This window comes from Arvicanthis niloticus, chromosome 11 (assembly GCF_011762505.2).
Source record: "Arvicanthis niloticus isolate mArvNil1 chromosome 11, mArvNil1.pat.X, whole genome shotgun sequence".
Lineage (NCBI taxonomy): Eukaryota > Metazoa > Chordata > Mammalia > Rodentia > Muridae > Arvicanthis > Arvicanthis niloticus.
The window spans coordinates 41,386,555-41,410,338 of record NC_047668.1 but is presented as its reverse complement, the minus strand read 5'-3'; the positions used below and the strand labels follow the sequence as shown (position 1 = coordinate 41,410,338).

General features: G+C 45.0%; 1 protein-coding gene across 4 annotated transcripts in view; it reads left to right on the top strand.

Moving 5' to 3' along the window:
- The window catches only part of Taf1b (TATA-box binding protein associated factor, RNA polymerase I subunit B), a 59,241-nt gene extending 47,065 nt beyond the window's left edge, over positions 1-12,176 (top strand). For all 4 annotated transcript variants that reach the window (XM_034514609.2, XM_034514610.2, XM_034514608.2 and 1 more), the window contains exons 10-15: positions 240-417; positions 1,312-1,358; positions 3,160-3,250; positions 9,546-9,616; positions 10,131-10,353; positions 11,772-12,176. In XM_034514609.2, the coding sequence (XP_034370500.1) occupies positions 240-417; positions 1,312-1,358; positions 3,160-3,250; positions 9,546-9,616; positions 10,131-10,353; positions 11,772-11,973 (812 nt within the window). In that variant the 3' untranslated portion in view covers positions 11,974-12,176. The remainder of the gene's footprint in view (positions 1-239; positions 418-1,311; positions 1,359-3,159; positions 3,251-9,545; positions 9,617-10,130; positions 10,354-11,771) is intronic.
- The last annotated feature ends 11,608 nt before the right edge of the window (positions 12,177-23,784 follow it).

Here is a 23,784-nt window from a genome sequence, read left to right as displayed (position 1 = left end):
AAGTATTATTTTATTAAAAAATGCTCTCAAAATTCTGCATGACATCAAGTTTTATATAAAAGGTTCTTGGGTAAGGCTGAGGTATGAGCGTCATGAGTTCAAGGCCAATATGGGCAATACTGAGACCCTGTCTTAAAAACAAAGCAGATGTGTAAAGATAACTTATGAATATGTGTATTACTATGGCCTAGTTCGCCAAGTAATTTAATTTATGTTTAACTGTTTTGTTTTTTTAACAGATGAAATGCACACTTTAACCTGCCAAGTAGTAAAGTTGACTGGAATTGGAGAAGTAGACTTTCTGACGTTTGATCCTATAGCTAAAATGAAAAGGACAGTTAAATATGATGTGCAGGCTGTGGCTGTCATTGTGGTTGTGTTGAAGCTGCTGTTTTTGCTGGATGACAAGCTGGAATGGTAAGTCAGTGGCAGGTGGCTTGTTATTGCACTGACTCTGTGCTTGCTTTTGCCAGCTGTTCAGAGTACAGGAGCCCTTGCTTTCACAGCAGGATGTGGGGTCTACAGTACTGTAGCCATAGGGCTTTCCAGAGAGCTCCCACACCTCTTGATCATGCCTACTTCTGAGCTAGCAGCATTTCTCATCCCAAGGATTTCTGGGTTTTAAAGCACCATCCATTGTAAAGAATACTCAGGCAGCGTATCAGGATGCCTCTAGGCTCCTGGCACCATCTCTCTGAGATTATTTTAGACCATAAAGGTACCCTGAAATGTTGCCCTCTTGAAAGTAACAAGGACTGGGCTGGAGAGATGGCTCAGTGGTTAAGAGCACTGACTGCTCTTCCAGAGGTCCTGAGTTCAATTCCCAGCAACCACATGGTGGCTCACAACCATCTGTGATGAGATCCGATGCCCTCTTCTGGGGTGTCCAATGACAGCTACAGTGTACTCACATACATAAAATAAATAAATAATTCTTTAAAAAAAAAAAGAAAGAAAGAAAGTAACAAGGAATGAAGACCTTCAGTGTCTTCTTCCTGGATAGAATAATTATCTCTCCAATTTTGGTGCTTTCTCTTCAGAATTCAGGTTTAGCTGTCCAAACTGAGTTTGGCAGGCCACACCTTTAATCTCAGCAACTTGAGAAACAGAGACAGGAAGATCTCTGTGAGTGAAGGCTAGCCTGTTCTCCAGAGGCTAGCCTGTTCTCCCCAGGCTAACTGGGGCTACACAGTGAGACCCTGCCTCAAAAAAAAAAAAAAAATTAAGAAAGTAAGTAAGTAAGTAATTAAAACTTAAACTGTCCAGACACATGACATCTAAATAAGTTGCCTTGTGTGTTGTCTCCTCCAGGTCTTACTCAGATCTTGCTGAAGCATATAATGAAAAGCACAGAGAAGGTACTTGAAATTTTTATTAGATTCAAAGTGGTTGTAGATGACGGATTAAAAGGTAGTTGATGTGGAGGAAAAAGATGGACAGTCATATATTCACGTGTCTGTATGCGCACAAACCAGGCACATGCTTACTTTTCCATCTGTAGATCTAATTGTAGTGTCTGTGGCTGCCAAGAGACTTGGTGACATCTGTGGTCAGGATCCACATGTTCCCCAGCTGTTGTTTCATACTCGCTGCTCACGAGCTAGACCAGACCAGGAACTTCTGGAACAGTGTGGTTCCTGCAGCTGCCTGTGCTGGCCCCTCTCTGTGGAGTGCTCTCGTCTCATATCCTTACAGCCCTTCAGACTTAGCAAGTGCCTCTTTATTCTCCTGTGAGCAGTGTTCTGCCTGGTCTCTGCACCCACTCACTACACACCAGCTTCCCTTCCCAAAGCCAGAGCTGCGTATGCCTGCCGCCATTGCTGCTGTCTACACTCTACTGGGTATTTAGTGCATGGGATTACAAGTAGTGGCCTAAGCACGTCTGTCCTTGCTGGTCTGTCTGTGTTTGTAAACTCTGAGCCGATTGTCTGGCACGCACTTTGTAAACAGCCAGACAGTTATTGTGTATTGAACACAGGGCTTCATGCATAGCCTCACCAGCTCTCTTCCACTGAGCTATATCCTCAACCTCTTTTTGCTTTTTTTTTTTTTTTTAAAAGACAGAAGCTCAGTAAATTGTCCAGGTTGGTCTGTGTCACTTTTTAATTGACTTAAGGTCCTCCTGCTTCAGCCTCCCAAGTAGCTGGGTTAGAATCCAGTGCTACAGTTTCAGTTCATATTTGCTTTATATTTGATGTGGAACAGAGTTGCTGGCCCAAGAACAACTCAGTGCAGTTTTGTGTCTATAGAATTCTTACATTCAGGTGTAGTTCCATTTGCAGAAGGATTTTTGTTCATTGGTTTTCGAGTTTGGGTTTAATAGTCTCAGTTTGTTTACGTTTTCCATAACATATGTGAGGTAAGCACTTCTTACTGCCCCATGCTTACAGGGACACATACATAGAGTTGAATTAGACGTCTCCTGATGTTCCTTGAATGCTAGAGGTGATGTCAGGAGAATGAGGGCCTGAGAACCCAGAGTTGACTTAACTGTTAGCTGTCCTCTGCCCTCACTGAGTAGTTCCCCACTCCCTCTGGCTGTACGGCCTACAAGGCTGGATCATTTGCTTATATTGACCATTTGAAAAGATTTGTAATTAGACTTTAAAGAGGCCTTTCTTATTAGAGGATAATGGATAGTAATTCTGTTTATACTGCCATGTCTTTGTCTGTTGTCTCTCTAGCCTATGTCTCTAACACACTTCAGCTCTCCACTCAGTCCACTTTCTTTCTTATGGGCAGAATCTTTGAATTAAGAGTAGGAAGAACAGAAATAGGTCCAGAGGAGAATGGGATTTATCCACAGTAGCAGCACTCCACACGCTGTCAGTCATTTGCTTATCAACATGATGCCTAAGTGTATTGGAATACTACCAGGACTGGGCTGTGCGTGCTGGGTGTGGGGTGGGGAAGGAGGGGCTGGTTGTGTAGCAGCTACAAAGTATGTGATCTCTTCTCCAGGAGCAGCAAGGCCTTCAAAGCTGAAGAGAAATGTGTCAAAAGACAGTTTCAGGACAGTCTTGTGGGGCCACAACATTGTTGCACCTTACAGCAGCCATCATATAAATGTTCTGTTTAGGAATAAACTCAGACGTGAATAATGGGTGTTGTTTTGATCTGATGGATTCCTCTACTGAGCATGGATTTCATTTCTTTCAGACACACCACAGTTTGATTTCAGAAAATGGTACCAAGTTATGAAGAAAACTTTTGATGAGAAAAGACGAAAATGGGAAGAAGCAAGGGCCAGGTATATCCTCTGTTCTCTGTGCCCTGCTCTGTGTCCTCAGCTTCACATCCGTCAGTGACAGCATGTGACCTTTCTCTAGAAGTTTGGTCCTGTACATTCTAGTTAGTTTTTCCCTGGGGCTGGGATTCCAGCTCAGGCCCTTACACATCCCCCTCTAACCTTCCCCTCTTTACTTTCTTACTTCACTCTTAATTAAACATATTTGTTTTTAGACTTCCCCGTTTTTCTATATCTGGCCTCTTTCTGCTCTAGGATCTAGCCTAGGTACCACACTGTACTTCACACTTGGGTAGTACAGTTAGTGTGAGCCTTGCCTGTGTATACTATTCTCCCCCTGTGTTTTTTCTCAAAACTGGTCCTTTCCCATGTGTGTGTCCCAGTATTGCAGAGATTATAACTGTTCTTCTGTGACATGTGTGATTGGAAGGTTTCCCAAAACCAGTGACCTCTGAGAAAGTCAGAGGAGGACAGATAGTGGGCATTTATCTTCGCTTCCCTCAGTGCTTGTCCCTGGAGTACAGCTCAGGGCTAGGTCCATGCCTGTGCAGCAGGAAGAGTGTTGCTTTGGGGACAGAAGTATGAGGTCTCCATCTTCACAGGCTTGCTCTGTGATGTCACCTGCTCACTCCAGCTCAAATTCAGTTCATTCATAAATTTCTAAGCATTGTCTCTTTAGTAGGGAGCACATCTCCACTGATCTCCAGCACAGTCTCATTGCTGTTAAAACTCTGAGTCCCACAAGATAGAAGAAAAACCAACATCTGTTTATATAAATTTATACTAATACTAATGTAATCAAATCATTTTATATCGTTTGAGAAAAGGAAGTTTCTAAAGTTGTTTGAAATGGTAAGTTGCTTTAGTTCCCTGCTGAGCAAATCAAAGATGGCCAGCTCTCATAGACTATTAAGAAACCATTTTCAAGTTTCAAGGTAAAGCTTTTATTTTCCCCTAAACTTCAGAGAAACGTGTTCAAAGGCAGCTAAAGCACCAGGGAGAAAAAGTTCCTTGCAAAAAGAGGAGTGACGGGTTTTTTGCTAGATAAGCGCAGGGCAGGGAGTGGTGGGGAAATGCTTTCTGACAGGTAGGTGGGCTCAGGTATGACAGACAGAGGACTGGGCGTGGAGTGTGCTCTTACAGCCCGCTGGTTCCCAGGGCTGGCATGCTTCCTCTTCTTTGTTGGGTCCTCGTGTTCTGTAGATAGATGAGTAAGACTTGTCCTGGGCACTTGGGAAGTCAGCCTCTTTCTGTGGTGTCAGCTGGGTGACTTTGCTGATCCTGAGGGCTGGGTGTTGCAGGGCCATGCTGTGTAGTCTCCTTGACTTGCCCCAGCAGGTCACCACCTTACATTTCAGACCTTCCCAGTCATGCTGCAGTGTGAGAGTCAGCTGCATGTCTAAAAGGACTGACATTAGCTACTTTAGGGGGGTATTTAGCAGCAAAAAAGGAGTAAGTCTATTTATAAAAATCCATTTTTCACAGAGACATTAGACCCTGGGGAAGAGGTCATCTATAGGATCTCATACCAAAGTCATCCTCTACACAGTGTTAATACACACAGGTGGTGGTGGTGGCTGCCATGTAACTGATGTCACTCAGTGCCACCTGATGTGTGGGCACAGCATCCCTAGGCATGCTGAATACCTGCTTATTGGTGTCATCTATGCCAACCCATTTTTATATAATTTTTATTTTCTGCCTTCCTTTCTAAATATTTTTGTCTGTCCGTCTGTCTGTCTGTCTGTCTGTCTGTCTGTCTGTCTGTCTTAGTTTATTCTTTATTTTACCTGGGATAGATCCCAAGCCTCCCTGTTGCTCTGGGCATCATCTTTCGGGCTGTCATATGATCATTAACACACTTTCTGCAGTTAAGCGTACTACTACATTACATGAGATTTTGAAAAATACTAGTAAAAACAGTTGTATAAAAAACAGCTTAATAGGCTGCCTTGATGGCTGCCAATTTATCGCAGGGGTTGAGAAGAACCTGGATGAAATTTTAAAAGCACGTGTAGAAAAACTCACTGCCAGGTTAGGGGAGATGGCACAGCTAGCAAACATTAGAACATGAGTTCCAATCCCCGGTGCCCATGTAAAAGCCAGATATGGTGGTTCACACTTGGAATCCCAACAATGGGGAGACGAGACAGGAGGTCTTTGGGTCTTTGCCTAGGGCTTGCTGGCTGCCCAGTCTAACCTAATCAGCAAGCTCCAGGTCCCCATGAGAGACCCTGTCTCAAAAAGCAAGGTGAAATGGCCCCTAAGATTGACTTCTGGCCTACACACACACACACACACACACACACACACACACACACACACACACACACAAAGAAGAGAGAGAGGAAAGATAAATGATAAAAAGAAAAGGCTGCTGATCTTTTGGGTTAGGTAAAAATTTCTTTGATATAAAATCAAAAGCATGATCCATAAAAGAAAAATTGGTAAATTGGACTTTAGAAGTAAGAATTTCTCCAAAGGTACTTAATGAATGAAACCCTGGGCTTAGAGAAAGTAATTGAAAGCTAGGCATAGAGGTGCACATCATGAATCCCAGCACCCGAGAGGCAGAGGCAGGTGGATCTCTGTGGGTTCAAGGTCTGCATAGTGAACTCCAGGTCAGCCGTTGCTACATAATGAGACCTGCATCTTGGGGGAAGAAAGCCAAAGAGAGAGAGTAGTTGTAGATCTACTGAATATCAAATGAATATCAGATGGAGATATCTGATAAAAGATTTTTATCTATAAAATATAAAGAATTAATAAAAATAGGAAAACAAGTTTTCAAATGAGAAAACTGAAGATGTACAGGATACACAAGAAGAGACGCCTACCGAAATTATAAGGGGGTCTACTTTCCAGTTGCTCCTGCCAATATAGGAGTATGAAATGGTACAGCTACTTTAAAAAGTTCAAGTGCAATAAAAAAACGTATGTTCTTGCAGACTTCCATATAGAAATGTTAGCAGTGACTTTTGCTAGTGACAAGATATCTAACTGGCATATCTGTGCCATGCATCCCACTGAGCAACACAAAGCAAAGCCTTCTGATACAGCCAGGAGTGGGACTCCTTACATGCTAAATGAAAGGCCCAAAGGTTGCATGTGTATGAGTCTATTTATATAACATTCTCCAGTAGCCAGGCTTATAGGATAAAGAGCGTGGTTGCCCAAGATGAAGGGTGTGGAGAGGACTGACTACAAAGGGCCTGGCTTTTGGAATGCTGGGACTGTTCCGTGTATTAGTCACAGTGCTGATTACACAGCTGTGTGTGACTGCTAATTGGAAGTGTCCTGAAAGAGGTTTCATTATATGTAAATCATACCTCGATTCTCTTTTCAATCAGTGAAACAAACCATGTCAATCAGAGGGAAGCATCTAGATAGGGTCTAGCTAGAGTCCCAAGGCCTTGTGGTTTGTCTGTCTGGGAGCCTTTGTGCACTGTGAGGAGTAGGCAAAGGAATGCAAGCATCTGGAGAAGACTGCATTTCAGCAGGCTGTTCAAACAGTTGGAACCTTGTGATCTTCAGTCCCCAACCCATCTTCTTGGGGTGTGGCCTGGGGATGGTAGTAATGCCTCCTTGATTGTGGTGGCCACTTGTTCAGGTCTTCATTATCAGAACTCAAGAAACACCTGTCCAGACCTGTCATTCCCAAGGAAAGCTTAACAGTGGGCGGTGTCCCTGAGGACTTGACTGTATAGGGCACATGTAAGAAAATAAATGATAATTTTAAAAAGTTATTTTAAATAAAAAATAATAATTAAAACTATAATTTAAAAAATTCTCCACAGTTCCAACAAGCTTACCGATGTTTTAAGTGTGCTATAATTTACCTAAATTTAGTTTATACATAATTTACAAGAATTCAGTCTTATATAATAATATTAACTATACATCTACTTCTGATGCTTACAGAATTTTCTGTTCTTAACATTTTAAATCACTATGAAATTCAAAGTAAAAAAATTAATATCTCCTTTATAATCATAATTGTGTTAATTTGAATTTTATAATGTTTGAGGGAAAAAATCTGTTCTTTAATTGGTTAAAGTAATCATTTGTTACTAAATCATGTTACTAAACTGTATGTTTGCATATATTTTTCTTAACTAACATTTAAAAATTAGGGGAAATTACCAATTGTTGAGTTTTATAGGTAAATAGAGATATTTGCTTCTGGCTTCCTGCTTCTTAGTGTCTTTTCTAGAAAGTTCTGGTTGTCTCATGAGTACCTGTGAGCCAGGCACTTTGCCTGGTACTAGATGTGCCACATCTCAATGATTGCACAGGGTTTGTCCAGTATTATTTGGTGGTTGCTTCTCTTTTTAAGACAGAATCTCATGTAGGCCTAGCTGGCCTCAGTTTACTGTGTAGTTCAGGCTGGTGTTGAACTCCTTCTACTTCTACCTCTGGAATAGTTACAGGGCTGTACCCCTCTCTGCAGCACATAGCAGCACACAGTATTTTTTTTTTTTTTTAGATGTAGTTTTACCATGTAGCTCTGGCTGGCCTGGCACTTGCCTCTCCATTCTGAGTACTGGGATAAAAAGCCTGTGCCCCCACCACTGCAAGCCTCACAAATACAATGTTAATTAGTCCCCATAACAGTCCCATAAGAGCAGCAAACAGGGCACAGATGCTAAGTGTGTTTGTTAGCTCATGTATTCACTAGGCCATTATTAATGAATACTTAAGTTGAATGCCTACTGTGTGTCATCCCATCCATTATTAACAAGGAACTTAGAGGGGACAGGGACTCCATAAGAAGACCAACAGAATCAGCTAACCTGGACCCTTGAGAGCTCCCAGAGACTGAACCATCAACCAAAGAGCATACAAGGGCTGGACCTAGCCCCCAGCACAGATGTAGCAGATGTGCAGCTTGGTGGTCATATGGGTCCCCCAACAACTGGAGCAGGCTTACCCTGACTGTATTGCCTGCCTATGGATCTTGTTCCCCTAACTGGGCTGGCCACCTTGTCTGGCCTCAGTGGGAGAGGATGTACTAGTGCCAAGATTGATTTGTACCCAGGGGTGCCTCCCTCTTCTCAGAGATAGAGAGGAAAGATGGGGAAAGGGTCAAGTGAGGGGGATGACTGAGAGGGGGGATGTGATCAAGGTGTAAAGTGAATGAATAATAAATAAACTAATGAAAAAAAGAATGTATAGCCATAGTGGGTGTTGGAAAATACAGACATGAATGGGAAGATCTTGACCCCACAGCTTATGAGAGGCATAAAGGCAATAAAATGATGTGATTCTACAAAAACAAACAAAAAAAACCTCAAAAAACCAAATACTTGAATGCCTACTGTGTGCCTCCATAAAGTAGACAGAGACAGTTCCAGGACCTTTATGGTCACTCGGGCTGCTGGACAGATGCAGAAGTTGAGCAGACTCTCTGACTCAGTGTCTTCTTCTGCATCATGGTGTCTTTAGTATTTAAATTAGTGGCCTGAATTAAGAAGGTGGATTTTTTTTTAACTGTGGTTTCTGGAAGGCTCCTATGTAAGGAAGTGCAGGAGAATGAAAATGAGCTTTGAAACATTGAGTTGTGTTGTCCCACAGTGGCATCCTCTGCTGGGCAGCGTGTAATGGCTGCCTGGACCAGAGATGGGGGTTGCCACTATTCACTTCTGGTCACCAGTCAACCGTATGAAGCCAGATATCACTTAGCCTTTGGCCTGGGGCTGGGGCTGGGGTGGGGGTAGGGGTAGGGGTGGGGGTGGAGAGACCCTGCAGATCAGATCATCCCAGCACCCCCTCTGCAGTGAACATGTCTAACTGGCCTTCTTGCAGCAAGATCAGATTCTTAGGTCTGTCTTGCTAGAATCTGGATTGTCTCTTCTTATTCTCAGCAGGAAGAGGGCAGTTCCCAGGCACTGGGTACCAGAGAGATGGGTACTCACTGACTATTGTATGGGTTTCTAGAGTTAAAGGACACAGCTCTCAGTGATGAGCATTTGGGGCAAAGAGAAAGAGGAATGAGAGTAAACAAACAGCACGAGAGTGTGTGGTGATGGCAGCCGACCCTGCTGAATTCTGTAGAATGTCTCCTAAAGGGTCCTTGACTCCTAGAAGGAGCACACTGCTGGCCCGCTCTCTCTCTCTCTCTCTCTCTCTCTCTCTCTCTCTCTCTCTCTCTCTCTCTCTCTCTCTCTGGGTGTTTCCTTCTGGAACGGAAGCACTGAGTGTAGACAAGTGCCAGAGCTGCTGAGTTTCAGGTCCTGCCTCTGTCTCTGAGCTCCGAGCACTCACGTCTCATTCTGCTTCACTGTTCTGCCTTGTATAGGTATGCTTGGAAAACCAAAAGGCCACTCTACCGTTCACACATCGATAAGCCAGTCGCATATAAGAGAAGAGGTGAGTCTGATGGTTTCGTTTCTGTGCCAGGTAGCAGCAGGGTTGGCAGTACCAACCATTTCCACGTGAAAAGCAAGGACATGCACAGACTTTCCACTCAGTGGGCATGCGCTCCTTCCAAAGGAGAAATCACATAGAAGTCCATATTCTGGGAACTTGCCTGCTTCTTCATGGCAGAGCTCAATTTCCCTGCAAAACTTGGATTCCTCTGTTTCCATGACTGCGAGAGCTCTGTCAGGACGCCCTGAGATAGTCTTGTGCTCTTTTTAAATCATTGTTAAGTAATTTCCTGAGCCCCTCATACAACTCCAGCCTCACTTAATGCTCTGGCATGTTACTGCAGTTAGGAAACTAGTTGGGTTTGAGTGTGCACTCAGGAGGCAGAGGGAGGGAGGAGGCTCTGGAGTGTGAAGCCAGACTGCCCACCACCACCCCTCAAGGCTAAGAAACCAACAGCAGTCCATTAGCGTGACTTTCCTGTGCACTAACATTTGTCTCTTCCCTCCATCTCCAGAAATGGTGGAGAATCTTCAGAAACAATTTAGTGCCCTGATTGGTTCAGCACCCATGGTTGAAAAGCAGGCCCCTTCAAGTTTTCAGTTCAACTGGACTGAAGAGGGCACAGATAGCCCTTGTTTCCATGGACATAGCCTCCAGGGGCTCCTGATAACAAAAGGCCAGTCCTTGATAACCAAGAATTCCCTGTATTGGCTCAGTACCCAGAAGTTCTGCAAAAGGTATGCATGTTTTTAAAACTCCAGAAGCATGAGGCATGATGAGATCTCCAGCTTAGCCTGAAGAGTTCCTTTCTCTTCCCTTTTGAGGTTATAATATAATTACACCATTTCCCATCTCCCTTTCTTCCCTCCAAACCCTTCCTCTTGCTACCTTTCAAGTCTTGTCTCTTTCCATTAATTGTTACATACATGTACGTGTATACATACATATGTCTTAATACATAAATACACCCTGCTCAGTCTGTATGTGTGTTTTCAGGGCTGACCATTTGCTATTGGATAATCAGTTGCTCATGCTTTCCCGGGGCAGTCCATTCTCCCCCATTCTCAGCATTCCCTAGTTGCTTGTAGTTCTTTGTGTAGGGCTGCGGCCTGATGGGCTCCCCATCCACTTAGGCATCCCTATTGTCATTGTCCTCGTTCAGCTCTGGTTTAGGCAGCCATTGTGTGTAAGGCATTATGTGTGTAGCTTCTGACATTAAGAGATAGTGTCACAGCAAAGACCTGGTCCTCTGCCTCTTGCAATCCCTGTTCTCCTCTGCCATGTGCCCTGAGCCTCAGGTGCCGAGTCCTTTGTAGATGTATCCATTAGGACTGGGCCCCACACCTGTGCATTTTGATTGCTTGTAACTTTCTGTAAAAGTCTCCATCTGTTGCAAAGAGAAATTTCCTTAATGATGATGAGGAAGAGGAGGAGGAAGAGGAGGAAGAAGAGGAGGAGGAAAAGGACTACACTTACCTGTGGGCATAAGGACATATATTTAAGTGTAATTAGGAATTATGCTTGTTTAGTGTAAGTGGTGACTGTGGAATTTCTATTCCTTAGAAAAACAAAAAACAAACAAAAATATCCATTGGAGAGATGGCTCAGTGGTTAAGGGCACCTGTTGCTCTTGCAGAGAACCCAGGTTCTGTTCCCAGCACCTATGTGGTAGCTCACAGTCATCTGTAACTCCAGTCCCAGGGGATCCAGTGCCATCTTCTGACTTCCATGGGCATCAGCTGTGCATGTGATACACATACAGAAATGAAGGCAACATAGTTACGAAATACATAATAAAATAAAATGTAAAAACTCAGGAACTTAGGACCACACATATAACATGGCTCACACTGCTCCAAATGTTTGCTGTTTACCAAACTTTAAACTTGACTGTGGGCTAGGTCAAGCATTTCGGAAATAGAGTTGATACAGTGAGCCTTCCGCCCAGCTTAGTGACCATGGACAATGTGAAGAGGTTTCTCTTTGTATAATTAAGGAGCTTCAGCAGATCTCCCAAGTTTCCCTCTAACTCACAATACTGTTAAAGCTAGCTGTATCTACTGGTGATCGGGTTGTGGGGTGGGCAGTGCAGGGCGCCAGAGCTGCTGAATCACTGTTTAAAGACAACGTGTCTTTCTTTCTCTTCACATTCTAGCTATTGTAAACATGCGACAACTTATGAAGAATCAAATTTTTCTTTGAGTTACCAGTTCATACTAAACATCTTCTCCTTCTTACTGAGAATAAAGACCTCTGCTCTCCATGAAGAAGTGAGCTTACTTGAAAAGAAACTTTTTGAAAAAAAATACAATGAATCAAAAAAGAGCTCAAGATCCAAGAAAGTAAAAAGACACTGAGAAGCCAGAGAGGGGCGTGCTCTGAAAAGTGCTCTACAGGACCATGGTGTCTTAGTGCTGTGTTCCTGGGAACTGTGGGAAGAAGGCTGTTGTTGAACAGGCGTACATTTTGATATGTGTCTTTATATGAATTGTAAAATAAGTGAACTTTGAATTATTTTCATGAATGCTTTCTTTCAGAAAATTAAAATTTATGTAAATGACACCTGGAAACTTGTATTCATTGTATTTAAAAGTTAAACTTTGTTTTACACTTTCCAAGATGGAAACTACCTATGTAGCTCAGGCATAGAACTGGGTATGCAGCTCAAGCTAGCTTGGAACTCACTATTGTAGCCCAGGCTGGCCTCAATGCATCTCCATCTTGAATCCGGGATTATGAGCATGCACCAGTGTGACTGGCTTTGAATTTGCTTTTTATATTAGATTATTTCTTACTCTTTATGAACTTAATCCCAGATTGACCAAAGGTTTAAACAACATAATCATTGACTTACACATATGTGTAAGTATTCTGAGGAAACAATATGGATGCCCTGATGACCCTGGGGTTGGGGAAAATCTTCTAAGTCAATAGACTTAGAAGCTAGAAGGCAGAAGAGAACGTGAGCAGTGTCAGCATGACACAGAGCGTGCTGCGGGCAAAGAGACGGTTTATTTAACATAGCAAGGTGTTTGCAAAGGAATAGGCAAAAGACTAAGGAACTCCAGAGGCCAACCCTAAAAGACATGAAGTGCTGTCCCACATAGTGGACTGGCAGGTGTTTTAAAGAAGTGTAGCACCTGGGGAGGATATTGGGAAGTCGCCAGTCCTGCTCAGAGTCCATTTTATCAATGCACACTGAGAGCTGCCGTGTCTGGTCACGTCTAGGCATCAGAGGTACAACATCAAGCAACCTGCCTGCTTTAAGGGTCGTGTGATCTAGTTGGGAGCTGATAGAAAGTCAGTATGTCTTATGGGGAATTAGATCAAGCAGGAAACAGCGGGGTAACCGTGATAGGAAGAGGTACTCCACAAAGCATGACTGAGGGGACCTTCTAGGGAAGTAACATTTGAGCAGACACCAACTAGCATGAAGTGCAGAGTAGGGAACAGGCTGTGTTCCCAGGGAAGATCTTTCCGGAGCCACAGGACAGAAGAGGTGGGCATGTGATCCAACCCATGGTAAGAACTGGGGTTTCATTCTGCGTTTGTCTCGAGAAGCTTTGGAGAAAATGTCAACAAACACCTGAGGAAATTCGCTTTGCATTTGCTGAGTTTCAGGTTTTGATTTGGCAATCAGTAATGAATACTGTCTTTTGTAAACAAATGCCTTTTGGCATCTCTGAGGGGAATCCCATGGTCTCATTATAGCTACGCTTGGCTCCAGTCCATCATCTGTTTTATACATTAAGTCTAATTTCTGGAAAATATGTTTTTAGATTTGTTTAAGACAACATTTGATGGCCCAGGGTAGCCATTGGCTCAACTCTCCCAAGCCTCCAAAGCTGGATTAGAGGCATAGCTCATCTGCTAACATTTTGTTAGTAGATCTCTGTTCTCTGCTCATGAGGGACAATCTGGAGTTTTCTTTTGTTTGGTCTTGGATTTCTTGAGATCTCATCACGTTTTCATCACTCATGAGAAGTGAGTTCAGCTTCCATCGATTGGACTGTGACAGTCCTCAGCTCTGACCTAATCAATAGTAGTCAGACCCGAGATGGCCACATGGCAGATTGGAGGCACTGGCCTTGTCACCTCACAGTCAAGTGCACTGATCCCCGGGCACAGGGGCTTTGGGTCTGGAGTAGCACGTGTCATCCCAAAACCCAAGGATCCAACTCACCCAGCCTCAGAAATGTAAAGGTTCTCAAAGCTGATGATGCAAGCTATCATGCAGCAAAGACCCCGACTCCCCTGCATTTTAATCTCACCAAAGAATTCTGACCATTTTACAGTTCACAAACACAACCATGTGCACTGGGTCAACTCAGACGCTTCCTCTGCAGAATCCAGCATGCCACTGTCCACGCTCAGTAACCTCCCCACTCTGAAGTACATGTGTTCTTCTATAGTGTGAGGCTTGGCATAGCCCTTTAAAAAAAAAAAAAAAAAAGTGCCTTCCTGCAGTGCTGGCTTCCACGCACAGGGGCAGTGGGCATGACTATGGGATGCAGTGCTGGCTCAAGTGTGTGAAGAGCCTCATCCTTTTGAAGGGCAACTTTCGAGGGCACACCACGAGCCTGCTTGCCATTGACACACAGAGGAGCCACTTCAAAAGCTGAAATGGAGGGGGAGAGGGCAGGACCCAGCCCCCGCCTCCTGGCAGCCAACAGATGGTGCGTTCCCCTGTAGAATGCCATAGTTCTTAGCCCCACTCACTGGCACACATTCAACTGTGTAAACACAGAAAGCCACTGGGAAGGGGCTCTGCACCCAGCTCTCCCAGAAGACTCTGAGCGGAGTTCCTAAGCATGGCTGCTGTAAAAGTGGCACAAGGTTCTTGAGTATTGCAGCTAGTTAATGATGGAGATTTTTATTCCAAGTAGCTGGTGAGGTGGTTTAGTTTTGGGTTTTTTTTTTTTTTTTTTTTTTTTTTAACTTAAAATGCCTCACAGTTCAGTCTCTCACAATACACACTCAAGTTCTTACTGTATGTTCAATTGTTTGCTGCCTTTGTGGAGTGCCAGGTTGACCTGCTAATACCAGTGGCCAAGAAGACTCAGTAAACGAACAGCTTGTATTGGGGCTCACTGGCCATTTGCTCTTCTGGGGCAAGTGTTTTCTTCTGGAACAATTAATGCGTGCCTTATGAATCTTTGCAGGGAACTGTGTGGCTCGGGAGTACTTCCAAGGGACTTTAAAAGCCAAACTACCCCTCAAATATAATGACCTCATGTCACCACTGTTGCTCACATTAACTGTATTACGTGATTAAATATTATGTTAAGGTGGAAAAGACAGCCTCTTAATTTAAAAGCTCCTGAGATTGGGCTGGGGATATGGCTTGATGGTGGGAGTGCCTGCTGCACAAACCTGAGGCCCTGAGTTCAGATCCCCAGCTTCCAGGTAAAAGCCTAGCCTGCAGTACACAGCTGTAACCCTAGTGCTGGGTGGGAGGTGGACTGGCGGTTCCCCAGGGCTCACTGGCTTTGCCTGGCTACATACACCAGACAGAGGGGGCTGGGGCAGGGAAGAGAGAGATTCCTAAATCCTAGGGAGAAAACTAATCCCAAGGCTAGAAGTAGCAGGAGAGTGGAAGAGGATCGTAGTTTTCTCTTCTTAGAAATTCACACCAGGAGAAGTCTTTCTGGAAAGGCCCTTGTCTGTGGGAGCACTCTGTCCTTTCCCTCCATACTCAGTGTAGCCACTTCTGTGGCTTGGTTTTAATGGCCTCCATCCTCTAGCTGATGCAATTCCCACAGTGCAGCCCTGCATCTGTAGAAGGGAGAGCAGAGAAGGACTATCCCCAGAGTCCTGGTCCTGCTGTTCATCCAGCAGATAGAACAGAGTGTGTCCCCTGCACATGCCCTGCATGTCCCTGCCCTCCCAGGACCTGTAAGCAGGCACCTCCCCTGGGGCCTCATACTGTACCCCCATCCCTGACTTCACTCCTGGGCCTTTTCTTGGCATCTGAACACTCCTGCCTTTGATTTACTCAGTACGTACAGTACATCCTGCTTGGCGCACTTAGCACTGTCTGCTTGCCTGTGTCCTCCTGTACAAGGTCATTTCTTGAGGCACTTTAGAGAGCTGTAGCTGGCAGATGCTCCGACAGTGTAATGACTAAAAGGGGGCCATTGCTAACTGCTCCTCACCGCATCAGTCACTGCAGGGCACTTGGCTTGTTTAATGAACAGACTCATCTGTGTCCTTCCAAGTATTGGTTTGGAATCTGAGCTCTTTAAGAGTTGGGGAAACTGGCATTGCTTTTGTGGTCATCAAATAGCTGTCTCCCACTTAGCATTCCAAGGCCCCGCACACAGACTGCTTGGCCCTTTACCTATTCTGACATGGCACCACATCATTTCATGCTCAGCCTCTTAACTACAGTGACGTGGCTCCCCTTTGTTTTACGAGTGGGGCTACAGAGACACTGAGTTCATGGATTGCTTAGGATCAAACAGGAAGCCAAAGAACCAAGATCTGATCACAGGCAGCCAGGCTCCAGAGTCCTTAGGCTACAGTTACTCACAGAGCTGCCTCTCTCATCTGGGGGGTGGTGTGGACTAGAATACGGAAATCCTCAGGACCTCGCCCACCTTTGCCCTGAGCCTGGTCTCCCCAAGAGGTGTCTCCTGCCTCCTACTCATAACTATAACTCTAGCCTTCCCTGCCTGTGGCACCAATCTCCCCCAACCCCCAACACAGCCCCACAGTGTCTCTGCCCAGTGCAGATAGACCACTCTTCAAGGGGGATTGCAAAACCTCCCATCTCTTCAGGCATTTATTATACCTCAGACAGCAATCTTCCAAAAATAGGTTTACTAGCACTCTGGGGCTCCAGGTCTTCTGGTGGCTCCTTGCTGTCTAGAGGCCCGATGGCTTGTCACTGGACCATGGCTCCTGTACCACTTTCCCTCTCCCGCCTCATGTGCTTGCTCAGCTCAGGCAAGCCATGACATCTCATTGCCCCAGGCTCTTGCTGTCAGGATTGTCCTCTCCCAGAAGAATATTTTTCCTCCCTGAAAACCCTGCCTAGGTGTCATCTCCAGCCAGCCTCCCCCCACCTCAGCTCCCCGGGGAGAGCTCCTTGTTCTCAGAGCACACACACAGTCAATGAATAAATGACATGTATGCAGTATACGGTTCTGGAGAATGGGGATCGGGTCAGCTGTGCACACATGTGAGTCCAGTACCACAAACCAGGTAGGTCAGCTCAGTATGTTATCTATCCCCATGGCTCTGAGGGTCCAGGAGACTTTGGGCTAAGAAACTCAAGACCTTGTATGAGTAAGAACTAGGACTCCTGAAGAGTGCAGGCAGCGTTCAAAGGTGGGCACCAAGGACATACCACACATTTAAGTCAAAATGGACTCAAGTGATCAAGAGTGTGGCTACTCTTCCAGAGGACCTGGGTTCAATTCCTAGTGCCCACATGGCTGCTCACAGCTGTATGTAACTCCAGCTCTAGAGAATCAGACATCCTCTTCTAGCCTCTGTGGGGACCAGGCATACAAGTGGTGCACAGACATACCTGCAAAACGTCAGTACTGATAAAATGATTTAAAAAAAATTTTTTTTAAAAGAGGGTTAAAGCATATCTAAGCTGAGTGTTGCCAGGTAAACTCCCTGATCCAAAGTAGCAGCCCAACATGTGCTCACACTTTGTGCAGACCAAGGCTCCCTGACAGCCTTCACAGAATTCCTCCAACAGCCTTCTCCTCACTGATGCTTACAGTCAAATGCCCTCTATTTCTCTCTGTCTCCAGTTAGCGTCAACAGATGTCACTCAATATCCCAGACACTGGACTGGGTGCTTTCATGGTCCAGAGTGGACATATAAAATTGAAAGCAAAAGCATGGGATTTTCAAGCAAAGGAGATTGTCAGTGCAGGGGAATCACTGTAAGGACTGAGTCAGTGAAGCGTGAACTTTGAACCCTGAGAGCCATCTGACTCACTTGATCCTTGCTTGTTCTCCACCTACAAAGCTCGGGTGTCCCCCTGCCCCTCCCTTGTACAAGGACGTATGTGATGCTCTGACGATTTTAAATAGATATGTATTTTTTTGTTTTCATTAATTTATTCTCTCATATATTACTGCAGTTTCCCCTCCTCTCCTCCTCTCCTTCAGGTCTCCCCCTCCTCCACTTCCTCCCTCCCCCATCCCACTCCTCTTTCATTTCCCTTAGAAAAGGGCAGGCCTCCCAGGGACATCAATCACACATGGCATGGATATGTATTTTGTATGAGATCTCTGACCACTAGTTATTACTAGGGCTGCTTCAAGAAGAAAATGTGGCTGTGTGAACCAGCAAGCACAGCTTGGCCTCTCAGATCTCATTTGGGAGTTTCCTTCAAGTGCCACCGCATCTGATGGCTACACCCATTCACTGTTTAGTCACAGGTCAGAGGGCTTTCTGGAGGTTGAGGCCTGTGCTTCTGAGCCTATGGATTTCTGGTAGTTGTGTTGCAACTGCTGAGACCTTGCTAGGATGATCAATTGGCAGTGAAGCCACAGCAAAAGAACGTGAGGTATCCTGATTCTTGTAGTTGCCAACAAGCGGGTGACGCCCTATCCCAGGGAGCTACTTCTCCATTCACAAACAGGAGCACAGCTGACTGCTTGGGTGACTGGAGTCTGGATGAAGTCCCAGGTATCTGACAAGATTCACCCAAGATTAGTAGACCTGGCAGTGGCAGGCAGGGTGGGGGAAGAGGGCAAGCCTCCAGCAAGCATGCTCATGACAATGGTCACATTTGAAAGGAGGGCATAGGGATGACAAACCGGAATACGATCCTGAAAGTGAGTGGTCTCAAGGTCTGAGACTGCTTGAGCAACCGCAGAGCCAGGTACCGTCACTAGAAAGTGCCGGCTGCAGCTCTTCCATGTTGAACATGCCCAGGCTGCTCTACAATGGGGCCATGGGTTAATCTTGGAATCGTAGAAATATCAAAACCTTAAAAAGTGCATTGCTAGGAAAGAAGATGCTGGAACACACACCCCATACTTCCCGGCTCTGAGACTCTGAAACTAATTATTTCTCTACAGCGACGTCTCCATCTATGAAAGATGGCCTCAAACGACCTCCAAAAGCTTCAAGAATCAGAGGCTCTTGGGTGTGTCTGATTGGGGACACTCAATACTCCCCAAGGAGGACCAGTGTCATTACCGTCCTGAATAACAATGACCCCTGATGCTAATATGCTTGATAGTTTAAATATATATATATATATATATATATATATATATATATATATATATATATATATATATGGTAAAGTTTTTGTCCTCTGAACAGCTTGTGCTAGGATAAGGAAAGTTCCAGAAAGTTTTAAGTTTAATATTCACTAAGCTCTTATTACGTACCTGAAACTGTACAGGGCCTCTAACTTCACTTTCTTGTTTTTTTGTGAGGGTCTTACTGTACCACTCAAACTAGCAGTGACCTGCTAAACCTCCTGCCTCAGCCTCTGGATATGATGGGACTACAGTTATGTCCTACTATGCACAATGTGTGATATTTTCCTTTTAAAACTAGCAAAAGTCTTCAATACTAATTGTGATTATGGCCTGGTTACTCCCAGGGGACTCAAGGGTTAAGCAGCTTCCTACATCTCAGGCTGGGGGGGTGTGGTGGGGGTGGGGAGAGTCAAACTGCCTCTCACACCTTGTTCTCCTGATTGGAAAGTCCTCCATCTCCATTACCAGAGGTCTGAGACGGTGAGCTGGGTGGGGCAGATGGAGATCTGGCACAGAGGCTCTGCCATTATTGTTGAGCTGCTTAAGATGTCCCTTCCTTACCAGCCTTTTCATTGGGCCTAAAATCACTGAAGGCAATGAGCCCCACAAATGGCCATGGGGTGGCATTCCCAAGCACTAAATACATATGTTCCTGCTCTTATAATATTTGTGTTGTTGGAGTGCAGAAAGAGTACTAGAGAGACTGAATGCCAGTCCTGGCACTTTCTGGGCAAGCTCTACTATTGTGCTACACTCCAGGCAGCTCGGGACCTTTAGAGAAGATAGAAGCCATGTGCTTTAAATGTCCGTGTGTCAGGCAATGTGAGATTTTAAAAAAAAAGTTTAATTGTATGTTTATTAATGTTTAAAGCTATTGCACAGTAATGGGTTTCATTATGACATTTCAAACAAACATGTCATTCAGCTTTCCTTCAATGCTGTGATGACAGTGATCCCCCTCTACTGTCACCTCTTTCTGGATCACTTCCTCCTCCCAAATAGCCTCACTTCTGCTCTGAGGTCATGTTCTCTCACACAGCCTCCATTGTGGGGAATCTTGAAATCCCACAACATTCCTGTTAACCCACAACACTCAAGACTACTTTGCTCACATTCCGAATGGAAACTGAGGGCCATAAGGGATGCAGCCTGCTCAAGACAAGAATGAGATGCCAACCTAGGGTTTGAATCCTGGTCTCTCAGAGTTGTGTGGAACTGAATGAGAGTGCAAAGCAGCCTGAGATGTGGTCTAATAAGGGACAGTGAGCAGAGCCCCTGGGAGTAATTCTAGTGGCACAGCAGGTTGGCCTTTAAAGCCAGGGAAAGATGCTAAAACTCAACACATGCCCAGAGGATACAGTAATAAGAATACAGTGTGTTGGAAGCTTTCAACTGGGGTATCAATTAGGAAACAGGTTGGGGACAGGTGGGAAAGGAATTGCAATGGCCAGGGTGCTTCTGATCACAGCAGTTGTTCTTATAGCCCTGGGACACAGGGATGGGACACAGGACCTATCCAACATTTTTCTTTTCCTGAGGCCCAGAGAAAAGAAACTGTTGCAAGCAAACTTACTAGCCAAGAGCATCTATGCCAAGACCCTCTTATTGTGCAGCCAAACTTGACACATTGTTTCAGACTTCATTGTTACCACACAATCTGCACTGGGTGGGTGAGGTCCAATGGAGTCCCCTACTCTGACACTCATCCCTTAGAACATAATCTTCTTTTCAAAACAGTGCCATTGACTGGGGGTGGTGTGACATTTCCATAACTCCAGCTTTTGGGGAGCCTATGACAGGAGAAGCATGAGTTTAAGGAAACACGGTGAGACCCTGTCTAAAAAGAAACAAGCCACAGCCGGGCAGTGGTGGTGCACACCTTTGATCCCAGCACCACTGGGGAGGCAGAGGCAGGCAGATTTCTGTGAGTTTGAGGTCAGCCTGGTCTACAAAGTGAGTTCCAAACAAAACAAAACAGCAACAAGCACATCCCCAATAAATAAATAAATAAATAAATAAATAAATAAATAAATAAAAGGACAGCAGCTGGGTGTATTGCTACATGCCTGGACTCAGCTACTCAGAAGCCTGAGGGGGAAGATTGAGACCAGTCAGGGCCATACAATCATCAGATTCTATCTCAGAAAAACAAAGCAGAAACCAATAGCACTATCCCATTAAGTTTAAGAAGGCTCTCCAAAAAGATAAGCTCCAGGAATAACTAAAAAAAACAGTGAGATACTGTTTCTTATCAATCTCCGACAATGCCTGGTGCTGATGTAGTCATAGCTTGGGCCAGTTTGAGTGGTTACTTGTCTAAAAAGCTCAGCCTTTTGGGAAAAGATCTGTAAAGATCTAAAACATTCCACCTATGGGCTGCCGTGAGCTAGATCAATGGCTGAAGGGGCTTCAGTTTCATCCCTGGAACCCAAATAAAGGTGGAATGAGAGAACTGACTCAATGTTGTCCTCTGACCACCATACGTGTACCTTAGCGCACACACACACACACACACACACACAACACACACGCATCACGTGCATACATGTAAAAGAGTAAAAATATTAATTTTAAAATTGCAACTCCAATTCCAGTAATCTATCCTATGACCATACTTGGCCTAGCATGCAAAAACATACTGGGGACGATGTTTTTTTGTGAATGTTTGTGATTGTGAAAAGCTAAGGGTCACCATGAGCCTCTGTCACACACCCAGATCAAAGAAATCAAAGAAATACAGATCTCACCACTCTGACATGAAGACTGTGGAAACCGTAAGAAGTGAGAAGTTGTCTTAGCGAAAACCCTGTATGCTTGCAATCACATAGAAAAATCTGGGAATATACACACAATAGTTAGCGTTCTCTCGGGAGCTACAGACGGTGGGTGGAGGAGGCCGTTTGAACTCTAGCTCTTCTGTATTGCTTATAACTCTTCTGTCTTTCTTCCCTTCCTTACTTATTTCTTAGTTTATTTATCTTGAACTTTGAGTATGTATTACTTTCTAGGATTAGAAATAATGTTAGCATAGAAGTGAGGGCCTTCAGGATGGCTCAGCGGGTATGGGAGCGTGTCATCTCAGCCTGGTCTGAGGACCGGAGTTCAATCCCTGGAACCCATACGCTGGGAAGAGAGAACTGACTCCCACAAGTTCACCAACACACACATACTCCGGCTCATGCTCCCACATATACCCTCCCCCCAAATGCATACGTGTAAATAATCTATAGCAAAAATAAAGACACAATGCTAACAGCTTACAGATGTGCTAACAGCTCACAGATGTGCTAACAGCTCACAGATGTGCTAACAGCTCACAGATGTGGACTTGAAGTTCAGAGTACACTAGAAATAAGCAAAAATAAACCTATCTTGTTTACTGAGAAGACCTAATTTTTTTCCAGTGTTTGTTTTGTTACAGGGTCTCCTGTAGTCCAGGCTGGCCTGAGACTCACTATATAGACGAGGGCAACTTCTTCCGCCTCCCACGTGCTGGAACTACAACTGTACACCACCATACCTAAGACCTATTTTTTTTATTATTATTATAGCTATGATTTAATACCAGTGGGCTTTCCTGTTCTGTTTCTGATTTTATGGCTTAGCCTGTCTTCACTGGTCCTGTATACTTGGCACCTACCATGTGTCAGACATTGAACCCAAAAGACCGATGCTCCTCAATGCCCTCTATACTAGAGAGCATTCAACTTAGCCCCACAAGTAGGCCAAAGGGACTAGAATCCAGGGCCTTGGGGGCCTACAGAAAACTGTACTGTTCAATAACCGACTCCAGGGTGCTTTACGTGTACACGCCAGTGCTGGGACCACGCACTGACAGAACAATACCCTCTCTGGGAAAGCTCACATAAGATCTCAGACATGGAAAACAGGCCATGGAAAATGTGCGGGGTCTGTGCTGGGTGGCTCACCGGGCTACAGTTTGGTAAGGCCAGATAGGGGAGCGTAAGTACTCCCAAGTCTGTGGTATCTGAGTGAAGTGGTGTCTTGGGAAGGGAAGGCTTTATTGGGAGTGACATGGGATTGTGCTTTAGGAAGGACCTCCCTGGCAAGAGGATGGAGGTATGGGGACATGTCTGTGGGTGTGCATTTGTGCTTGTGTGTGTATATGTACACATATAATTTTCTTAAATTTGAAACTCTCAAGTAAAGAAAGAACAGGCCCCAGGCCCCAGGCCCCAGAGTTGCACCAGGGCTGAGCACAGAGGCTGGAAACAGCTCTGAGCATCGTATCTGTGGTTACTGACTGGGGTGCTAGCACCTCAAAGAACTGAGAACACGGGGTGGGAAGGTGAGAGTCAGCTAGCGCAGGACAAAGGCATGGTTAGCCCTTAGCAAGAGCACACCTGCCTCCCTGGTCCATCATCCCTCACTGGCCCTGAGATTTCATTTTCCTCCCAGCTCACCTGCCTGCCCTCTCTCCTCTCCTGGCTCTTCTCCCTCTGAGCCTTTGATGTTGGAGGCTCCAGGACTCAGGGGCCTTTGCATCTTATATGTTCCTCCCTGCCTTGGGGCTCCAGCCATTTCAAGGCTTTGAATTCTGCCCTCAGGATGACCATGCCCAGAGGTCAATTTTTGGTCCAGCTATTCCCCCTGGACTCCAGTCTAGTATCCATCTGCATGACTCATGTACTCAGAAGGACAATGAACTTTAAACTGAACATATCCTAAACAGGACCCTCACCCACTTATAAACTGCTATGTCTGCTGTCCCTCACCATCTCAGGGGACAGCAGCTATTCTATCCAGCTGCTCAGCTGAAAACCCCTGGTCATTCTTAACAAGAATGACTTTTTTGTTGTTGTCAAAGTTTCACTTTGGGACTGACCTGAAATTGGAAAGCCTCCTGCCTCAACTCCTGGGATTGTAAGCACACCATCTATTGGAGACACTCTTAACTTTTTTTT